At 46.0% G+C, this 21,003-nt stretch overlaps 1 protein-coding gene across 1 annotated transcript in view; it reads right to left on the reverse strand.

Moving 5' to 3' along the window:
• LOC135817074 (DNA topoisomerase I, mitochondrial-like) overlaps positions 1-18,806 on the reverse strand; it is a 30,789-nt gene extending 11,983 nt beyond the window's left edge. The window contains exons 1-27 of the mRNA XM_065330176.1: positions 18,698-18,806; positions 18,454-18,487; positions 17,213-17,226; positions 16,821-16,907; positions 15,989-16,033; positions 15,242-15,266; positions 14,336-14,388; positions 14,159-14,203; positions 12,935-12,970; positions 12,742-12,777; positions 12,394-12,435; positions 11,882-11,895; positions 11,404-11,446; positions 10,755-10,811; positions 9,566-9,614; positions 9,247-9,329; positions 8,812-8,882; positions 8,218-8,272; positions 6,158-6,218; positions 4,045-4,166; positions 3,561-3,683; positions 2,792-2,856; positions 2,327-2,408; positions 1,832-1,872; positions 914-977; positions 598-678; positions 82-126 (exon numbers count right to left, since the gene is read on the reverse strand). Of these exons, the coding sequence (XP_065186248.1) occupies positions 82-126; positions 598-678; positions 914-977; positions 1,832-1,872; positions 2,327-2,408; positions 2,792-2,856; positions 3,561-3,683; positions 4,045-4,166; positions 6,158-6,218; positions 8,218-8,272; positions 8,812-8,882; positions 9,247-9,329; positions 9,566-9,614; positions 10,755-10,811; positions 11,404-11,446; positions 11,882-11,895; positions 12,394-12,435; positions 12,742-12,777; positions 12,935-12,970; positions 14,159-14,203; positions 14,336-14,388; positions 15,242-15,266; positions 15,989-16,033; positions 16,821-16,907; positions 17,213-17,226; positions 18,454-18,487; positions 18,698-18,733 (1,509 nt within the window). The 5' untranslated portion in view covers positions 18,734-18,806. The remainder of the gene's footprint in view (positions 1-81; positions 127-597; positions 679-913; positions 978-1,831; positions 1,873-2,326; positions 2,409-2,791; positions 2,857-3,560; positions 3,684-4,044; positions 4,167-6,157; positions 6,219-8,217; positions 8,273-8,811; positions 8,883-9,246; positions 9,330-9,565; positions 9,615-10,754; positions 10,812-11,403; positions 11,447-11,881; positions 11,896-12,393; positions 12,436-12,741; positions 12,778-12,934; positions 12,971-14,158; positions 14,204-14,335; positions 14,389-15,241; positions 15,267-15,988; positions 16,034-16,820; positions 16,908-17,212; positions 17,227-18,453; positions 18,488-18,697) is intronic.
• Between the last annotated feature and the right edge of the window lie 2,197 nt (positions 18,807-21,003).

Genomic DNA, 21,003 nt, shown 5'->3' on the forward strand with positions numbered 1-21,003 from the left:
GCGTGCGCGTGAGAAAGAGAGAGAGAGTGAGAGTGTGTGTGTGTGCGCGCGTGCGTGTGCAAGAGAGGGAGAGAATCGTACCTTGAGACGCCGTGCAGTTTCATACTTTTGCCAATCCTTCTCACCCTACATGTATACACATGCAAACAGACAAGAAAAACAGTCCAGAAAAAAAACATTCTAATCAGATTGATACATGTAACAGTGAAAAGAATACATCAGGAATGGCAACTGGTTTGAGTACCTGGGGTACTACAGCCCATTGCACCCATATACCCATATACTTCAAGTACACAAGTGAAGAGGCGGCGACACACAATGTGCCTATATTATTTTTGTAGTTTCCTACGGTTGCAAGACGGGTTATGTGGACCTAATCTGCTCCCGAAAGCAGCGGGCTGAGTGGAGAGACCTTTCACCTGGCATGACTGGACGATATTCACAAGCAGCTATGCGTATACAATACACATCTCAGCTCAACAACGTCACACAGTTGAAGTGTCCTCAGCTCTCAAACACACAGAGAATATCAAAGAAAAACGGGCATGCATCCAGAGCTAGAGCTCAGCGAAACAAGATCTTCTTGGCCAGCCATACCTTGAGTTTGGAGGTGGCATTCAGCATGATGTACTTGATACCACCATTAATATTCTCCGACCAGCTGACAAGCCACGTTACCTAGGCACATCAACAACAAGAAAGATAATAACAATGAGATATGGGCAAGGTTAAACAAATCATCATCACCACTACTAAACGCAACCTAGCCATCTAGAGTAACAACTGGTGCTGTCCCAGTGCGTCAGTGGAGAGCAAAGAGAAGCAGTGGGCTAGGAGGAGTGGAGAGCAAAGAGAAGCAGTGGGCTAGGAGGAGTGGAGAGCAAAGAGAAGCAGTGGGCTATTAACAGCCTACCTCGTTATTGTGTTGTACTGCCTTCCACTTGTGTCCTGCTGGAGGCTCGGGAGCAGTAGCATCCCTAGAAGCAACGCCACAAGGTACATTACACAGAGAACACGCACACACATGCAGATACCCGGTCATAGAAAGAAACGATTACGCAAAAAATGGGTCCTGTTTGCTTTCCTTTATGTGGGCAGCGGAGAAAATGCAGTACGGCTACAATGTACTTGACTCTTCAGTGGCAGCACATACATGTACAAGTTCAGTCACACCAGTTAGTGAGAATGGTTGCATTAGACAATGACTCAATGAGTGATGTGACTTTGCTCTGTCATCGTGTCACTCACAATTACAAAAACACCATCCATCACATACAATACTGCATTGCATTGACATTGGTCGTTCCACCCTCCCTTTCTTACATGTACCGTAGAGTACCGTTGATCCCTCCCTCCCCCCCCCCAAAGCCATGTCGCTTCCCAGCTGGGTTATCGGCAGGGGGCGGGAATTAGATCGAGGCTGTCAAGTACAGTACGATGTACAACAACGTGGAAGTTCAGACTCGATGAGCTGGATTGTGCACATTTTCATCCTGCACTGGCACGTATTGTGTACAGCAGTGGATGCGTCAGTTCAACATCGTATTTCGTTGTATACGCCGAAGTCGCTTCACAGGCAGAAATTCGACAGGGGCGGCAATTAGAGAGAAGGCGGATCAACGGTACTTTACGGTATGTTCTAGCATAGGCAGAGCTGTGGACTCAGCATCATGCTCATGCACTTCAACACACACAGCTGCCAACAATAATACAGCACACGCATAGCAGCATACGCACAGCAGCATACGCACAGCAGCATACGCACAGCAGAACGCAACTGTAGACCACACACATGTACAATCGGGGGGACGGGGAGGGAGCTGTGACATACTTGCCAATGTTGATCGTGATGTCCTCAGCCTGGATCCGACGCTGGAAAGACAACACAGACACAACACACAGCACACTGGTTAGAACATCATCATCATCATCATAAGCAGCAGCGACAGCAAAAAGAAGAAGGGTTGCAAAGTAAATACACGACCTTAGTTGCAAGTGCAAAGAGAATAATATCAGAAAGAAGAACTCTGGATTATTTGAGTGATAGAAAACACCGTTTCTATTTTGATGACCTTGCGTGGCCAAGATGTGTTCACTAATACTCTTAGACAGTCTTTGCACTGACACATCTAGTCGACAGAACATTCTAGATGTCACATGACACGCAACGCCACCTCAATGGCAGCAGCACGGGTTTTCTATGATTCATGATGACCTAAACCAAAAAACTTCGCCACAGGATAGGTTTTGTGCAGCATAGATGCGGAGCAGCACACTCTGGTGTATGTACTCTTGGTAACATGAACTGTGAAAACCTCAATAGTACCTTGAGTTTGCCCTGCTTAGGGTGATCACCACGACCCCGAAACAATCCTGGCGGTTCAAGACGAAAGTTTCCTATCTTCTCCCTGAAAAGGCAAAACAACACATGTACACGCACACACACGTACACATACACACACACGCACACACACACACACACACACACACACAACCACATAGAGTTCAGAGCAGGCTGCATAGTGAGTAACTCTTGTGGTACTGGAAGTATGCCTGTATGGGGACTGTATGGCTAACAGTGACATCACAGTACACAATCAGCAATGGGCTCATTGATCAGCAGTGGCACATGATCACATGATCCACAGGTACAGATATGTTCATAACTCTCCCTGTACAGATCTAATTCAATGGGATATCCCGAGGCATGAAGCTGCTCTGACCTCGCTAGATCTAGCCAAGAACACAACCACAACAAACAGAGCCAAAAGAAAAAAGTTAGTCAACGTACTTGTGCCCGTCGATCAGACAGAAGCCATACTCCTTGATAAGGGCTTCATTCTTCTCTTTCAGTTTCTGTGTGCAGATAAAAGTGAACAGACCACAATTATGGGTGTCCATTAGTCGCATCGAAACCAGCAGGGAGACTCAGCACCACCTGATCAGCAGTGGTGAGATTTCGCTCATGGGAGAAACGTACCAAAATTCGCTTGAAACTTTCATACATAACTCCCTAAAAGGATTCACCGACCGGGCTCTTTCATTGTTTCATACATGCACATGTCGTACATATGTACGTGGAGCGTAGCCTGCCCAGTGGATTCCAGGCGACACCCATTCCCGTACGATTTGATACAATACCACACACTGGCTTGTACAGCAACGGGGTCCAAACGATGTTAAAACTGGCACATACTGTAGTGTGTAGTGTGTATAGTGAGAGTGAGAGTGAGAGTGAGAGTGAGAGAGAGAGAGAGAGAGAGAGAGAGAGAGCAGGTGACCCAGAATGAGCTGACACTCGGCGTGCATCATGATAACGACTAGTAAAAGACACAAGTGCATGGTCAAGATGGTGAGAAAGCAATACAACAAAAGGCAGTTGAGTACAGTGGGCACAGGACCATGTCGGGTACAAAATGAATGGTGAGAAAAGGGCGTTGATTGCTGTGTACGTGCTAAATTCAAATCTGTGCGCCAATGGGCAGCCATGAATATGCTCTTATTTGCTTGGTAGAAGCAGGAGTTAAGTCAGAAAAGAATACTACTCCCATTTAACCAACCTGCTTCTCCTCTTTGCTCATAGCCTTGCGCTCCTCGGTTTTCATCTTGAAGTATTCAAACATATGCTTGAAATCACATTTCTTGAAAGACGTGATGTCTCTACGTTCCTTGTCTGTCATTTCCTGGGCAAACATGATAGATAAGGAATACAAGAGAATACAAGATCAGCAGTGGCCAACAATGGCAATCTACACAGCGAGGCAGAGTACAGCAGGAGCTTGCTGCTGCTGCTGCTGCTGCCAGCATACTCCTACCGTTAAGCAGCGCAAGACCGCCCCATCTTGACTTTACAGGCAGGTAAAGGGAAATCGCAAGGTAGAGTGCAACTAAGCTTGTACGGTGTGAGAACCTTAGTGCACTAAGGTCACACTTAGCATGTTCTTGTGTGGAGCTCCAAGGTAAACTGAGTACGGGTTACCTGCCCAATGTGCAATGTATAAAGAACAGAAGTCAGCAAACGGCAGCAGCTTGAAGAATCCTTACCTTTCTGAAGTCTTCCCAGAAGTTATTGATGAAGATTTCTTTGCTGGTGTAATCATGTTCTAACATCCTGCCAAAGAAGCCAGCCACTTCTTCTGCCGCAGCACTCAGCTTGTACGCTTTGCCTGATCATACCATAAAGACACAAACACCAAAGCAGCACTGCTATTCGGACTGTGCATATTCATGTGTCTACGGAAACGCACGCCACGCCACTAGATAGCTGATGTGTCATTGGTATGCAATGCAGCAAAGAATACTAGCTCCATGTAAAACTGGCTTTACAATTTACACTCATTACGCAAGGTAAGTGCATCGGTCTGTATGTGAGATCATGTGTCAGGTATGTAAACACAAAAAAGACATCCACATGCACATGAGGAGAGAGAGAGACACACACACAGACATGGAGAGAAAGACAGAGAAAGACAGAGAAAGACAGAGAGAGAGAGAGAGAGAGAGAGAGAGACAAAGATAGAGAGAGAGAGAGACAAAGATAGAGAGAGAGAGAGAGACAAAGATAGAGATATACTTCCTCCGGAAACAAAAACTTCGTGACTTTTTTCCACTACTTTTCGCTGCTGTTATTTTGCTCTTTCTCTCTGGTTCTGTCAGCCTGAAACATCTGACATGACATTTCGGAATCGTAGGAAAGCAGGATTCATATTCTGAAGAGCCGACAGTCGTCGCAGAGCAAGGGTGTAGACGCTGTAAGGGCCTGGTCAGACTGCGGCAAATCTTGGTTGCCTGACGAAAACAGAACAGCGTCCAGAATTTGAATCGCGATCACACTACACATGTGGGGAGAGTGAAAATTCAAACTTCATTTCGAGCGTCAAGTGGTAATCTCCAAGAACGACGTCAAATTCCTTCACCTTGGGGATCGCCAACACCTTCAGTGCAATCCTTGCAACCATCCTTATGAGTTTTGTTGTTGTCCGTGGCCAATTAGCTCCTCGATATCGAGATGAAAAAATCAGTGATTATCAGCGTCAATGGCGTATCAGCGTCAAATCCTGTTTGGAGCGGAAAAGCGTGGTCCGTTCTTGCTTTTTTTTTGGAGCGTCAACTCTCGCTTTTGCCGCTCTAGCGGCAAGTTACTATGGAGATTCGGATTATAATCCTAGGATTATTTCGATTTTGCCGCAGTCTGACCAGGCCCTAAACAAAGCAAAGCGAGCATGTTTTCATTTTTGTCCACCAGACGCAATGCGAAGAAAAGCACTGCGCTCACTGCTCGTCGCTGCTATTTTTTAGTTCAGAACTTGACAGAGCAGGACAATGGCACCCAGGAGCAAGAAGAGTGGAAAATGAATAGCAATAGCAGCTAGCGTTTTGAAATCTTCGCCATCCCCGAAACGCCTGTCGGCATGCGAACAGGTCGGCAAGATGTCAAAACTCCAAAACGCAGAGATGTGACAATCGCCACTTCGCGCAGCAGATCAAGATGAACAAGTTTTTAAAAAAAGTCGTTCAGCCACTGCAGAGCCCAGACCTCAACGTGGATGATCTCGCCTTTTCCCGCAGCCTCGACGATGTGTCCTTGGTCGCAAAGGAGAACATGCGAGATCTGATCGGGGCAGTCGGGAAGTGCTGGTACGACTATGATATCCCTTGGAGGAAACTTGAAATGTTTGGCTTTGCCTATGTTTGTTGTTCCAGGGCATCCTCAAGCTAGAGCGGAGGCGGTAATGAGTACCAGCGCTGCAGCGCTAACGTGGTCTCCGCCAATATGTTGGAGAAGGCATTCAAGTAACAGGTCAGCGAAGACGATCAGGGACGCAGAGAAGCTTCTGGCCACATACGATATCGCGTCGATCGACCTGCCACTTGGAACGGTTTCAGCGGTGATGAGTCGAGCGATGGCGACCCAGACTGAGACTCTACTCCCACTAATAGATCCTGTAGATATTGTAGATATGTCAATTGAATGCGTTGAAGTGTTTCTCTTCCAAAAGAACACTTCCGTTGAGCGCAGTAACTCCTTGAAAAGTCATGTGAAAAAGTCACGAAGTTGTTTCCGGAGGAAGTAGATAGATAGAGAGCGAGATAGATAGAGAGTGAGAGAGAGAGAGAGAGGGAGAGAGAAGGAGAGAGAGAGAGAGAATGCACTTACCATCATACATAAACTTGACGCTGTCGGGAAGTGGCTCATACGCTGGAGCAAAAACTGGCCCCTACAGAAGCAGCAAGAGCAACACCAACAGCAGCACCAGCACAAACAGGAGTATGGCAGACAGTCATGATTAGGTAATCGTAAGGTTGGTAGACCAGTCAATTCTTACTTCCTCCGCCCAAGCAACATTTTCGCTTATCTTTACACTTTTTGCTGAAACATTCCAGGTTCTCAGAACGGCTTATAACGCCTCAGAATGAGTTGAGGAGCCGTTGGACATCAAGAGAAACTGTCCAAGTCGAAACATGTTAAAGTCATCCTTTTTCATCAGCCGACGCAGCACTTGTAATGTCGGGTAGTACTTCGCACTTTCCAGAAGCGCAAATATTTCGCATCGACACTTTTCCAAGCGCTTCACCTCCTTCATGAGTACGATCGGTCGTGTTTCTTACCAGCTGAAGCTGACGAGCTCAGTGTCGCTTTGCAGGATTATTTACGTTGACATCAGGCGAATGAGCTGGGTGAGTGACAACCCTGTCATCGAAGCCTTTCTTTTCCCCCTGTTTTGCCCGGCGCCGATTCTGGTTCATTTTCCAGTATGTGGGCGAGCATCGCTGAGTACGAGTGGCTTTCTCAGCTTCAACTACTTCAAGCTCACGTGCATTTTACCGTACACACATCTTGTGCCGGATGCAAACAAACACGCTGGCTTTTCGCAACATGACACCTCTGCTCTGTACTCCAGTGGTGCTCTAGCAGCACCCACCTTGACCAGTCATACTTCGTGTCTTTTTTACCAGTTCACTCGCGTTCAACGCGCTCTACTCTAGGTGTTTCTTTACTCTTTGCCGACTTCGCCGACTTGTTTGGAACTGGTGTGCCTGAACCAGCAGATTTGTGTGATGGTGAATTGCACAAGATGCAAAAATTGCTGTCAGACACCTGTCATTGGGCTGAAGGAGATAAGCGAAAATTTTGCCTGGGCGAAGGAAGTAGAAATTTAAGCCTGGTCTTATTAGTCCCTGGACTTGGGGTAAACACCCCTAGATCTATCATCCAGTCATTTCAGAGAGTGGGTTTACATGATGAAGTGGGCTTAAAAAAACTTGCCCCAGGCTAAACTAGCCCAACCCCAGACCCTGAGCTTAGAGTACTCCCAGGGCTTAATTTCTCAGGTAAACGATCGAGAAAATATTAAAGTCCTGCGCCTATAATTTAGTTTTCCTTGCTTTTCGACTTTGCTATTTTCAGTTCTTGGCTTCTGTTGTTCAAATTTTCCTTCACCTTTTTTTGGAAAAGAAGTGACAACTAGAAAGGCAGCAGGAACGTGAACAGACACTTCTCGATGCAAATGTTATTGGTCATGAATATTTACCACTGTGTTCATGACCAATTCGAAAAGCTCAACACACACACACACACACACACACATACACACACACACACATACACACACACACTTCAGACCTGCCCATCGCGGAAGCGATGATAGCGAACAGCTATGTTAGACATAGCAACTTGTGCTGGGATTACACCGTTCAACAGCTTACAAGGCTGATGAATTGACCGCCACTAATTTTAGCCTGGTATCCACCATACAGCTGCCACACATACACACACACACACACACACGCATGCACACACACGCATGCACACACATATCTCACAGTCACACACCTGACTGCTCCGTACACGTCCAATAGGCTTGGGGCAAGCCTGGGCTTACTTCTCTGATGAAAACTGGCCCTCGCAAAAAATTGGTAAAAAATGAGAATTGAACTCATAAACTCATGTTTCAAAAGCCAATGCGCTGAGTATTTTGTCAACAAAGGGATCAACCTCTCAGTCGTTCACCTCAAATAAAGAACAGTTGCTGTTACAGACTTACTAGTGGGAATTGCATTATCTACAGTACAACTCTTGATCTGGGTGAGCAATTGCATGAGCATGATTTCAAGCGTAACTGTGCCCACTTGAACAAATCCAGTTTAGGATTTAGGAAACCTGTAACACATTATGAAAAGTGTGACATCTCTGGCAATGGACCGAGCGGAACCAACCTTGTGCGCCAGGGTCTTCCACTTCACGCCATCTTCAAGCGGCTCTTCCTCCCACCTAACACACACACACACACACGCACACACACACACACAGAGTAAGAGCTACATCATTGGTATTAAGCAGAAACGATGCTAAAAACCAGACCATCATCAAAACGGGATAAGGAGGTAACGCTAAGCAAGGAGAAACTGATTCTAATGACAGGTGTGAGGTTGCAAATGGCCTGACCGAGGTCGTAAGAACGGTAGAGCAGAAATCTAGTCGGTTAGAGGAACAGCGGAATTGTGCTGATTTGCACCAGTCACAGGAGATGGAAGAACTGACATCTAGGGTAGCTTGAACCACTTTGGCCATGAAAAACCATTTACAGAAGAAGAACTGTTCTCTGTATTCTAAGTTGTTCTCTAGCATACATACATGTAGACCCCAGATCACATGATATTCAAATTGGGGGGGGGGGGGGGGGGTACTGATGCATTCGGTCGTACTTTTGGTCGCTTGAAAGTACAAAAAGACAATTTTCCGAACTTCAAGGCCCCATGACAGATCACCAAACTACGGAAAGTGACAGTAAAAGAACGTCCAATACTAACCATTTCCAAACTTCACGCTCCTCTTCTTCCTTCTTTTTTCTCGGAACCTTTGGCTTTTTCTCAGCCTCTTCCTGTAGAAACAGTACCAGAGGGAACACACACGCGGGCACAAGTAAGTATGGCTAAGTAAGTGATCAACAAAGAGGGAGATACCCAGCCATGGATAAAAGCAGGAAACTATAACACTTGCTGGTTGACAGTTTAGCTACAGACCATGTCCATCGGCGACAGTGTACCAGTACTGGAGCATGCGCAGTCTCATGACATGTGGCCATCAGGCGCACATGAACCAGTTACTAAAAATGTCACGGTTCACGTGGGACTCAGGTAGGCTGAGTGTTCCGCATACTGAGGAACGCCACCACCATCAAGGAGCGGTTACTAACACACTAGAAGGAAAAACAAGGCCAAGACAATCGGAAGACAATCTCTCACCTTTACAGATTTGCGGCTGCCAGGCTTTGGCTTCACATCAGCCTTTTCTGTCTTTACTTTACTAGCCGTTGCCTTCTTCGCCGCTGGGGACAAACGGGAAAAAAAACAGGAAAAGGAATTGTCATTGGTTAGAGGGAAAGATGCAAACGGGAAAAGTCTGAAGAAAAAAAATAGACTGCCATCACCAGGACTCGAACCAGGAAAAGGAATTTACGAACATGACTATAAGACAAAAGGATAGAAAACTGCCATAGGAGAATCAAAACAAAGCATAGGTACATGGACATGTACGGTAGGTCACAAATACAACAATACTCACGGGTTGCAGAGCGAGATGACGCTGAGGATGGCCTCCGCTTTGCTTTGGCCTGTATATATAGGCGCGCGCGCGCGCACACACACACACACACACACACACACACACACACACACACACACACACACACACACACACACACACACACACACACACACACACACACACACACACACACACACACACACACACACACACACACACACACACACACACACACACACACACACACACACACACACACACACACACACACACACACACACACACACACACACACACACACACACACACACACACACACACACACACACACACACACACACACACACACACACACACACACACACACACACACACACACACACACACACACACACACACACACACACACACACACACACACACACACACACACACACACACACACACACACACACACACACACACACACACACACACACACACACACACACACACACACACACACACACACACACACACACACACACACACACACACACACACACACACACACACACACACACACACACACACACACACACACACACACACACACACACACACACACACACACACACACACACACACACACACACACACACACACACACACACACACACACACACACACACACACACACACACACACACACACACACACAAGAAAAGCAGAAGAAGAAAAAAGCGAAAAGCAGAAAAAAGAAAAATATTGTGTCAGAAGGGGAATCCGAAAGACCGGTGCATCTCATCTACGTGAATGCCACTCAGATACATATCCGGATGCTTCATCCTCCACAGAAAATTTGGTGCACCACACAGAGTGGGAATCGATACCGGGACCTGTCGTACCGAAATCAAGATCATTCCCACTCAGCAAGTCTGCACATATGCCGTCCACCGGCAGCTTATCTTGAATAAAAACAGCTAGCAGTGGAACTCAACCATAAAGAAAACCGTGTTTATGGACCATATCCTTCAACAATTTTTCTTTGCACTTTTCAATATGCTAGTAGCAGGCCCTACCACTGTAGCCATCAAATGGGTCATCGGTCTTTCTCAACGCATTGATCAGATTATTCGCACAGTACAACTTCATACAAGGAACAATTAGCCAGTGCATGTAACAGAAAATGAAACAGCAAAGAGGAATACTGCATTTAGTTTTTTACCAGTGGGAGGTCATCATCGCTGTCACTGTCAGCGGCCGCAGACTTGCGACGTTTCACCTACAATAACAAAACATACACACACGCACACACGCACGAAGAGTGTGGAAGAACAACGTTGGCGAGGCCCTCACACAACTGATAACAGCACACTACATTGTGCTGATGTACCGTAAGTGGAGCGCAAGCTCGTCGCCCACTTCCAATGCACGGAATGGAGCCCTACAGTCCATTTCAAAACTATAGACGCGTAGGGTTTTTGAAATATTTCAAATTTGGCTGGAACTTTTTGAGAATAGTTTTCGGAATATTGTTCAGGATCGCTCCACAATTACTCTCATATAGTTTCTAAACGATTGGATAACAGACGCCCGATTTGGAAAAAATTATGCACAAAGTGATCACAGATTTTATGTGGTATAGATGCTGGCATAACGGTTTTTGCCTAGGTACGCGTCTATAGTTTTGAAATGGACTGTAGGTACGTACTCTCCATGGACAACTTCCCGTAAGTGGAGTGCAAACTTGCAGATTCACAGTTTTTTCCCGCCCACTTATGTAAAGTTGCTCAAGTCTACGTAACGCGGAACCTCCCTAGTGAGTGAATGAAGGAGGGAGGGAGGGAGAGGCATGCACTGGGTGGGGGTCTTACCGGCTTCTGAGCTGGAGTGGACGGTTTCTTGGCCACTTTAGTCCTGAGAAAAGACAGTAAAATGAACACCAAACCAACATGTCCATTGAAATAACACATACACAAATGCAGCAATACAAGCATTGATTGATGGATGTCATTGTCAGACATTTCCACTTGCAAATAAATCACGAGGCAGTGCAGAGGCTATGGTGAAATGAGGCAGTGCAGAAGCTATGGTGAAATCCACTGTTCTAGTACAAGTACATGCATTCCTAACATGACACATATGGCAAGTAAGAAACTGAAACTGAGTATGAAGTATGGGAGAACTGCACGGCACCCGCGCTGCTTCAACACAGCACTCAGCAGTGGAAGTTTGTAGCTGACATCACAACTGACAGAGTTGCCCAGCAACAGTATATCAGAGGGGTGATAGTACAGAGGATAAAAGACCATTCACAGTTTGAAGACTGCACACAGTAAGCAGCACACTTACCGCTGAACCTGGCCCTGGAGAAACACGATGCATGCAGAGCAAAACCAGAAGGAAAGAGAGAGAGAGAGAGAGAGAGAGAGAGAGAGAGAGAGAGAGAGAGAGAGAGAGAGAGAGAGTGGAGAGAGAGAGAGAGAGAGTGGAGAGGAGAGAGAGAGAAAGAGAGGAAGTTACCAGCAAAGGCATATACCTACAATCACAAAACCAGTGCACAACAGCACTACAGAGATGACTGGTGGTGGTGTTCACCAAAACGGACGTATCAATTCGGCCATTTCTGGATTAGTATATTGTTCTGATGTAGCAGCAGTGATGTTCCATTGTACAAAATCAGCAAGAAAGTGTCATACAACACCACAATAAACAGTAACAGCCAACAATACACAATAGTGTTACACCGTGCACAGAGCTGCAGTAACTGTAAGGTGTGTGTGTGTGTGTGTGTGTGTGTGTGTGTGTGTGTGTGTGTGTGTGTGTGTGTGTGTGTGTGTGTGTGTTCACGTGATGTGACGTACCAGTGGGCGATCATCCTCAGAGTCAGACTCCAGAAAGGATTTCTGCATGGCAAAGAAAAGAATAGATGACACCAAAAATTAAAACCCAAGAGCACAGCTACACCACACCCACACACCCATACCCACACACTGTAGGTGCATGCACAACAGTGCAAGCGTGTAACAAAGCAAATAGGTGTGTAGTCGGGACACAGAAACACAACCACACACAGGTTTCCACTGCACTACTTCACCGCCTCACAGCTTAGGTTTGAGACCAGCATCAGGTGTCAAACCTAGCCAAGCAACCAAAATTAGAACACAAATTCAAGCAACTACAAGAACGAAAACAAAAGACATGACACTCACCTGTGGCTTGGCAGCTCTGGGTGCTACAGGCTCGGCCTGCAACGAGAACAAAACAGAACATGAAAGAAATCATCTGTGAGTTGATTGAGAAGGAGAAGGCAGCGAGAGAGGGAGAGGGAGAGGGAGAGAGAGAGAGAGAGAGAGAGAGATAAAAAGGCAGCCCAGAGAGCAATGGAGTACTCGCAAAACTCACCTTTATCGGTTTGGTGGGACTTGGCGACCGTTCAGTCTGTGTACAAGACAAGAATACAAAGCAACACACACACAAAGATACAGACACAGACGATATGGTCATGATCAAAAACAAGTTTTAAAGAGCATAAACTGCATGCTGCACAATCCAAAAACAGGTACGCAAATAATTTTGCATAGCAGAGGATGGGTAGTTGCTTTCACAACTCCGAGTTTCAGAACAAAGAGATCATCAATAAAAATTAATAACACACACACACACATGTGGTCTAATACTATATACCAGCAAACGGTGGCAAATCGATAGTCCAGAAAGTGTGAAGCATGCTGACGCATGCTAGTGCAGGTGTTAGTTGCTGTGGCTGTGAATTGTCACAGTAGTGTCACAGCCAAAGATGGTTTAATACAAGAGCAGCAGGAGAGCAGCAGGATCAGGATCACGTGCTAGATTATCAACAAGTAGATCACAGGATGATGCGGAGCACAGCTATCCCCAGCTCCCGCATAGGTATTAGGTTTTGTAGCCAGCATGAAGAGTTAGTGCAGCAGGTGCCACAGATACCGTGGCGGCCGCAACCGCCGTGACACGAGCGCAAAAGGCCATACAAGCTTAACACCAGCAACACATGCTTGATTACTTGTACTACGTACGAAGCAAAGGCACTTGGCCAGCACAACATGGGCCAAGATAAGGCTACATATCAACAACGAGGTGCAACAAGACCGCACGCGGACCACAATCCTGAAACACCCCACCACCAAACGGCCAAGTACGTCGCAGCTTCTACATTATGCATCATAATCATTGGTCTAATGAGGGCTCTATAATTCCTTACTTATCCCGTACTCCATGCCCAGCGTACTATCTGGTCTACACAATAGGTATCACCAAGAGTACATCCTCCCGCAGAGTGTGCAGCGCCTGATCCAGCTCTGCATAGGGGCTTGGTAAAGCGTAATCGAATCGTTGCGTCAAAAACAACGATGCCCTGCCTCCAGACCGGCCTTGCGCTGGTGTGGAGTGTACGCATGACATCAGAAGATCCGATTACGCTCGACCAAGACCCTATGCAGAGCTGGATCAGGCGTTGCACACTCTGGGGGGTTACGTACTCTTGGTATCACATGTCGCATGCTCACTAAACGCAATTATAGTCCGTACGTCTATCCTGATCTACAACACTATTTTCGTGAAGATCACTCACTGCACAATACCCGTACGTACCTTCACTGGTTTTGCTAGCTTTATCGGGCTTGAGAGACGCTCTGTCTGCAAGCAAACAATAACAATGATGGAAGAGTGAGCCTACATGTGCAGGAACAACTAGAGTAGCTCCTCATCAGCATGCTATAGCACCAACTGGACAAGTAACAGCAATCAGATTTAATGACATAAACACACCTTCACTTTGGGCTTTGTTGCAGACGGAGTGGATGGCTTAGGCTTCTTTGAACCTACACACACATACACACACACAGCCCAAGCAAAACAACATGAATGCGGAGGAGTGAAATCCAAAAGCACATACATGTACTGTAAAAGCAGAAATTTTTGGTGTTTTACTTTCGGTAACTTTGGTGGCCGACAATTTTACCGAAAATAAAACACAACGAAAACGTCGGTACTAGTACTAGTACACTTACATGGAAAACGGAATTACGGAAAATTTCCCTCCACCGAAACGCCGATTTTGGAGAATACCGAAAATATTACACCTCGGAAAATTTCCGCGTTCACAGTACAAGTAGATGACATGCTATACGGGGCACAACATACTAGTAACAGAAGTTACCTAACGTACAGTACAACACACTGACCCTAGTTCTTTACCAACATCCAACATCTCTTCCCCAGTGCTGTCTACAGACATGCATGATCCGGCAGTTTTGGTCTGACGCGACGGCATGACGTGCTGCTGCAGCAGTACAATGGGTTGTAACTAGTGCTGAAGCGGGTAGCATTTTCTTCGGGTATCGGGTAGTTTTTCACGGGTAGCACGGGTACCCGATCGGGTAATATTTCCATGGTAACACCACAATGCACCCCTTCCCCTACACACTGGGTAGACATGAGGAGCATTATTACATGAATTTTACAGGTGCACTGTACATGATGTCATTTGCGACTTCGGATTTTCGGGTAATATTGTACCCGACTACCCGAGGTCCTCACGGGTAGCACGGGTACGCGACTAGCCGTGCGCACCCCTAGTTGTAACGTACACTACGATACACATGGTAAGTGTACTGCACAGTACAGTACTACATGCAAATACACAGGGGAAATGTGCACATACACACCACTCACCTGAAGGCACATCCTTGCGCTTGGCCTGCACAATGACCACAGGCAAGCACCACACATGAACACCAGAAAGCAATAGGCAAATCAAACAGGGAATTTTCTGCAGAGCAACTGCCTGGACACAAAATAAACCTCTATCACTCACTCCATGCTCGACCTATAGTTATTACTGTATGTCAGCGCCTTTAAAGCCATGGCCTTATATTTGAAACACCACTGCTTTCCTAGCTATTTTAGATGCAAAATGACTCACCCACTACGCCATGCTGTAGAAGTCAAAGTACACACTGAAATGTCAATCTACATTCACTTGTCCACCCTTTCTGCTGGGCTGGAAGTTTGAAGCCATGGTTTTATAACTGAGACTGGCTTTATAATCGAATATACCACCATGGCTTTAAAGGGGCGGACATACGGGGGTATGTATAAATCCTCAATCTCGGATTCTCCTGTAAAAAAAGTTACATCAACAGAGAGGAATTACACTTTCCAACAGAGCATTGAGCCAACACCAGTGTCCACTAACAATCACACACGCACACACATGCACCCACCACACATATGCACACACACATACATACACACACACACGTGCACACACACACACACGTGCACACACACACACACACACACACACACACACACACACACACACACATGTGCACACACACACACACATGTGCACGCAATGACACACGTGCACACAATGACACACACACAGGACTTTGAAAACTCAGCAACGCTACTCACCAATGGCACATCATCGTCGTCAGACGAATCTGGAAACTGACCGGGCTACAAGAAACAACACAAAACAACAATCTGGAAAATGACCGGGCTACAAGAAACAACACAAAACAACAATCTGGAAAATGACCGGGCTACAAGAAACAACACAAAACAACAATCTGGAAACTGACCGGGCTACAAGAAACAACACAAAACAACAATCTGGAAACTGACCGGGCTACAAGTAACAACACAAAACAACAATCTGGAAACTGACCGGGCTACAAGAAACAACACAAAACAACAATCTGGAAAATGACCGGGCTACAAGAAACAACACAAAACAACATTGCAGATACATAAGAGACATGTAACCTCAACGGCAGAGCTAAGAAGTCAGCCACTTAGTTGGAAACCAAGGCGTACCCTAACAACGCATGCAGTGGTAGTCCTATCACTCCTATGACAATGTACAACCTACATACACAACAGTGACTTGGCAAACATTGCATAGATGCATGCTCATAGTAAGTGGAGCAAAGCACGGGGCATGGCAATGAATAATGGAGCGGAATCAGACCATGGCAACATACCAGTTCAACGACAGGGACGAGTTAGTACAAGATATTCCCATAGTGCTGCGCAGCTCTGCAGTGCTTCATAGCACCAGCTACACAACCTGGCAATGCTCAAAGTCACTTTGACATATCTCCATCAAGTGTGCCGACAATATGTACAAACTTCCTTGACAGGAGCGATCTGGTCCACCGGAACAATGACTCCTTACATTTCTTGATACGCAACCACACCAAGAGATCGGCAGTACACCAAAAGATCAGCAGCACTTCCTAACCTTTCTCTTCCTTGGGTTCTCCAGAACAGGTTTAGTGGGTGATTTCACTTTCTTGACAGGTGAGGTCACTTCAGCCTTGATAGATGTCTGAAGTAAAAACAATACGAGAAACAGTAAGGAGAAGTATTAGTACATGAAAAGGAAACATACACCCATACACCCACACCCACACACCCACACACCACCACCACCACCACCACCACCACCACCACCACCACCACCACCACCTATCAGATAGCAGTAAAACTAATTTGCCAATGTTGAACTTGATGATAGCACTAAGCATGAACACAGACAGAGGGTGCAACTCCGCACAAGGGTCCAAGGCAGCACATAATGTAATAATGTTGAAAACACATGTGGTTATTATCATACACCATATACACACTCACCCCATTGGATGAACCTGCACAGGCAAAAACAACAGCAGGAAAGCAGGAAAACGCAAACACACACATCAACAAACGTACAAACAAACAAGCCTGGCAATTAATTATTTCCTCTTCACCTGGGAGTTACTAGTATACCATCAAATGAGGATACGGGTGAGCGCAACCACTTAACCTTTTCCACGCCAGCTACGCATACACCGCAATGCTCCAAATGTACACTAATGGCCAACGTTGCGTGTGCGCGATGCACAAGTACTACCTATCCACATGGGCTGCATCGTATGGAGCCTCCTGGGACTGCCAGACTGTCCTCACTGCCTTTGGGACACGTTCAGGTATCCATGAAAATGCAGGGAGACCGAAACAGCGCGTGGCATGTGACAGTAAACTCGGTACCGACTATGTACTGTTTTGTTTCGCCAGGTGACAATTGGGCCAGGTGCATTACTGGAAAGGGTGAGCGATACAGGCTTCGTTGCCGGACTGCCCATTCCAGTCGCCATTGAGGCAGAGACGATCCATGCACATTCGCATACAGCATGACTGGTCTGGGCCACATCCGGGATCAGCAAGCCGCAGCCGCAATCGCGTGTAATATAGTTCGGGCATCAAATAGAGCTTATAAATCGGGGGTCGAAGCGCAAATCCTTCCAGGAGCTATGGTCGCGTGCTGTCTCCCTAGATGCCACAGCTCCCTGCTGCTCATCAATACTACCTTCCAACAGATCTTGCTCTAACAGATATAACCTATTCTAAGAGAATAACATGTAGGCGTCACATTGTATCAACAACACTAAATTTGAGAATTTGAGAACGCACGTGCTTGTTGCCAATACCAGTGACAAGACGAGCAGCTTGGGTAAATCATGACATACAAGAACGTCTGGGTAAAGTGTGGAATATCCCATGAGTAATAATCCAGATCGGGTGCTCAGGACCATACATGACAAGTAAAATTACCTACAAAACACAAATACCATCCACCAGATCATACATGTGTCAGTATCACAAGATTTCGATTTCGTGAAATTCAAATCTCAATGAGGTGCCCATTCAATAAACTCACTCGTACTTCAAATTGATAGGTTTGAACTCTACGATCGCATAAATACCTTGGGCCAATTTCCATCATTGGGAACAACTGAAAATTCGGTCACTTTCAAACAATGAAATGGACAATGAACCGCGTTACTTTCGTCTTGGGACCCATGCCACATCAGTATAACAGTGCCAATGCTTACCATTCACTGCAGATGAGACAGCGGCGGATGGTGGCTGTGTCACGATCATGAGAATGGATGAGAAGAAAAATACCTTCAGTCACAATTCAATTCAATCAGGAATCTTCAAATATTCAATGTTCAAGCGAAATGTGAAAAAAGTTCACATAAGTTGGGAATGTGTTGAATGAGGGTGCTGCTACGTGGCAAAGTGAGATGAGCATTGGTGGTTTAGGCAAGCCAGTATATTGAACTGACCGCTTACCTCCCCAGAAACAGCCTGATCATTGGTAGTCGCCATACTTCCTCCACACGCGAACGAGAGAGAAGCTGACAAAGTCGGAACAAGGACAAGTCCCGAGAACAAGTTTTTGGCGCATGCGTCGTACTCATACCCGTTCACTAACACAGTTTTGCTGTGCATTGGTTTGGTTCACCTTCACTTGAGTGGTTCTGCATTTTTCGTGTCCATATCGGCCGGCATAATGCCTTGATTTGTGTGGGTGTGTAGAGCTTCGAGATTGTTTCGATGGAAGTCATATCTACGATCGTACAGTATGTAGCTGTGAAAGAGACATAGATCTACTACTAGTAGTAGTAGCCGAGACTTGCGGTCACTGAATGGACGCCGGCTGTATGCTTGCTGGCTAGCTGCTCATCTTGCTGACATGGCCTAATAATATCATAAAAATATAAATACTTTGCATGTACTAGCGTTTCGGAGACAGCAACTTCAATAATGGCAATCAAGAGTACTAACTGTGCGGTAACCATGCTTTATTACAATACTAGTAACAAACATGAAGAGAATTGGTGAGCACACATGCTCATTCCCGGGGAACTGCAAATTCACAACTCATTTTCATTTCACAAAATCATTTTCAACGTTTCGGCAAATTGCCATCATCATGTCAGGATGCAATCATGATGAAGTGGAAGTCTGCCAACACCTAAGAACACCAAATAACTGCTCTTACAATACACTATACAGTTGTACATGTATAATATTTCTATGTCCATACATGTTAGCTCAGTGCTAGGAATATGACATGTCTAAAACTAGTGAAAGATCACAAGATAAAATACCGTCACCTAGATAACCAGTGTGGTGTGACTGTTTTAGAGTAATGACCATCCAGCACTGGTGTTGATCTCTGGCAGTCTGGGCCTTCGTTTCTGATCTCCACCAGTGGCATATGAGTCAATGAAAACTTGTGATCTTTCACTAGTTTTAGACATGTCATATTCCTAGCACTGAGGTAACATGTATGATGTAGTCATAGACATATCAACACCTAAGAACACCAAATTATTGTAGGGTATATAATTATAAGTGCTCCTTGGGCCCTTGGCAGACTTCCCGTGACTTCATGATTGTATCCTGATGATGGCAATTTGCCGAAACGTCGAAAATGATTCTGTGAAATGAGTTGTGAATTTGCAGTGCCCAGGGAATGAGCATGTGTGCTCACCAATTCTCTTCGAGTTCATCGGATGAAGCTGCAGGATGCCTCACCGCTACTTCGTTAGTGACAAACATGCGAGAGCAATGTGAATGCATGATGTAAAAAGAAGAAGAAGAAGTGTTCACAACGGTTTTCTCGTCACAAGTGCGATCTTCAGTGAACGTAGCACTATAATGTACATGTAGTAACTTTGGATGGAATACTAAATCAAACACTGTCATAGGGAGCAGAAAGAGGTGCGAGAAACGAAATAGAGAACAAAGCCACTAGTCTAGAATAGCCTAAAAAAAAAACTAATGATGAGCACTGAGGAAGTCGAGAGAAACCCGTTCTGAATACTGTAAACCGTATTTTCTCTGATAAGAGCCCGGTGTTCTTATTTTTTCACTGACAGCGAGACTGGGCTATTCATATGATGGGAGACTGGGCTCTTATTTTTTCAATTGTCAACTATCAAGCCAACTACAGTCTATACAGGCATAAACTGACCGTATCAAGACTGATTTTTCAGCCCTAAACTCTGGAATATTGTCACTGAAACAGATGTTTCACAATAGCATTGGCGCCAGCCGCCAGGAAGGAAGCAGTAGACCGAAAACCTCCTTACAAAATGTTCTTGGCATGTTGTACTGCTGCCACGGTTTATACGACTACTTGTCCGGCCGCAAGCAGCAGATCCTCATCTCGCCTTCAACCAGCCCTGCTCTGGCTTGCACCTGCGGAGTGCCCCAAGCCCGACCAAGGCTCTGTTCTCGGCCCTGTCCTCTTCAGTATACACATGAGATGTCCCTTTGGTTTCCTCGCCTGTGCCAAGTGTACAATTTGCAGATGACATAGCCATGTACGACTCCCAGGCCTCAGCGGCGGAAGCGTCCAGAACCCTCACCACAGCGGCAACTCACGGCGGCTCTGGCCGGTTGGCTGAAGTCCCGAGGCCTCATCTTGAACGCCACCAAGAGCCAGGTTCTGACTATCTCTCTCCAGCAGCATGTACAGGAAGTAACAGTCAAAAGCGGCGACTGTCTCTTCCCCTCAGCGTCTTCTGCGCGCTACCTCGGCGTTCACCTTGACAATCGCCTAGATTGGGACACCCATGTAAACTATG

This window comes from Sycon ciliatum, chromosome 5, assembly GCF_964019385.1.
Source record: "Sycon ciliatum chromosome 5, ocSycCili1.1, whole genome shotgun sequence".
NCBI classification, from domain to species: Eukaryota; Metazoa; Porifera; class Calcarea; order Leucosolenida; family Sycettidae; genus Sycon; species Sycon ciliatum.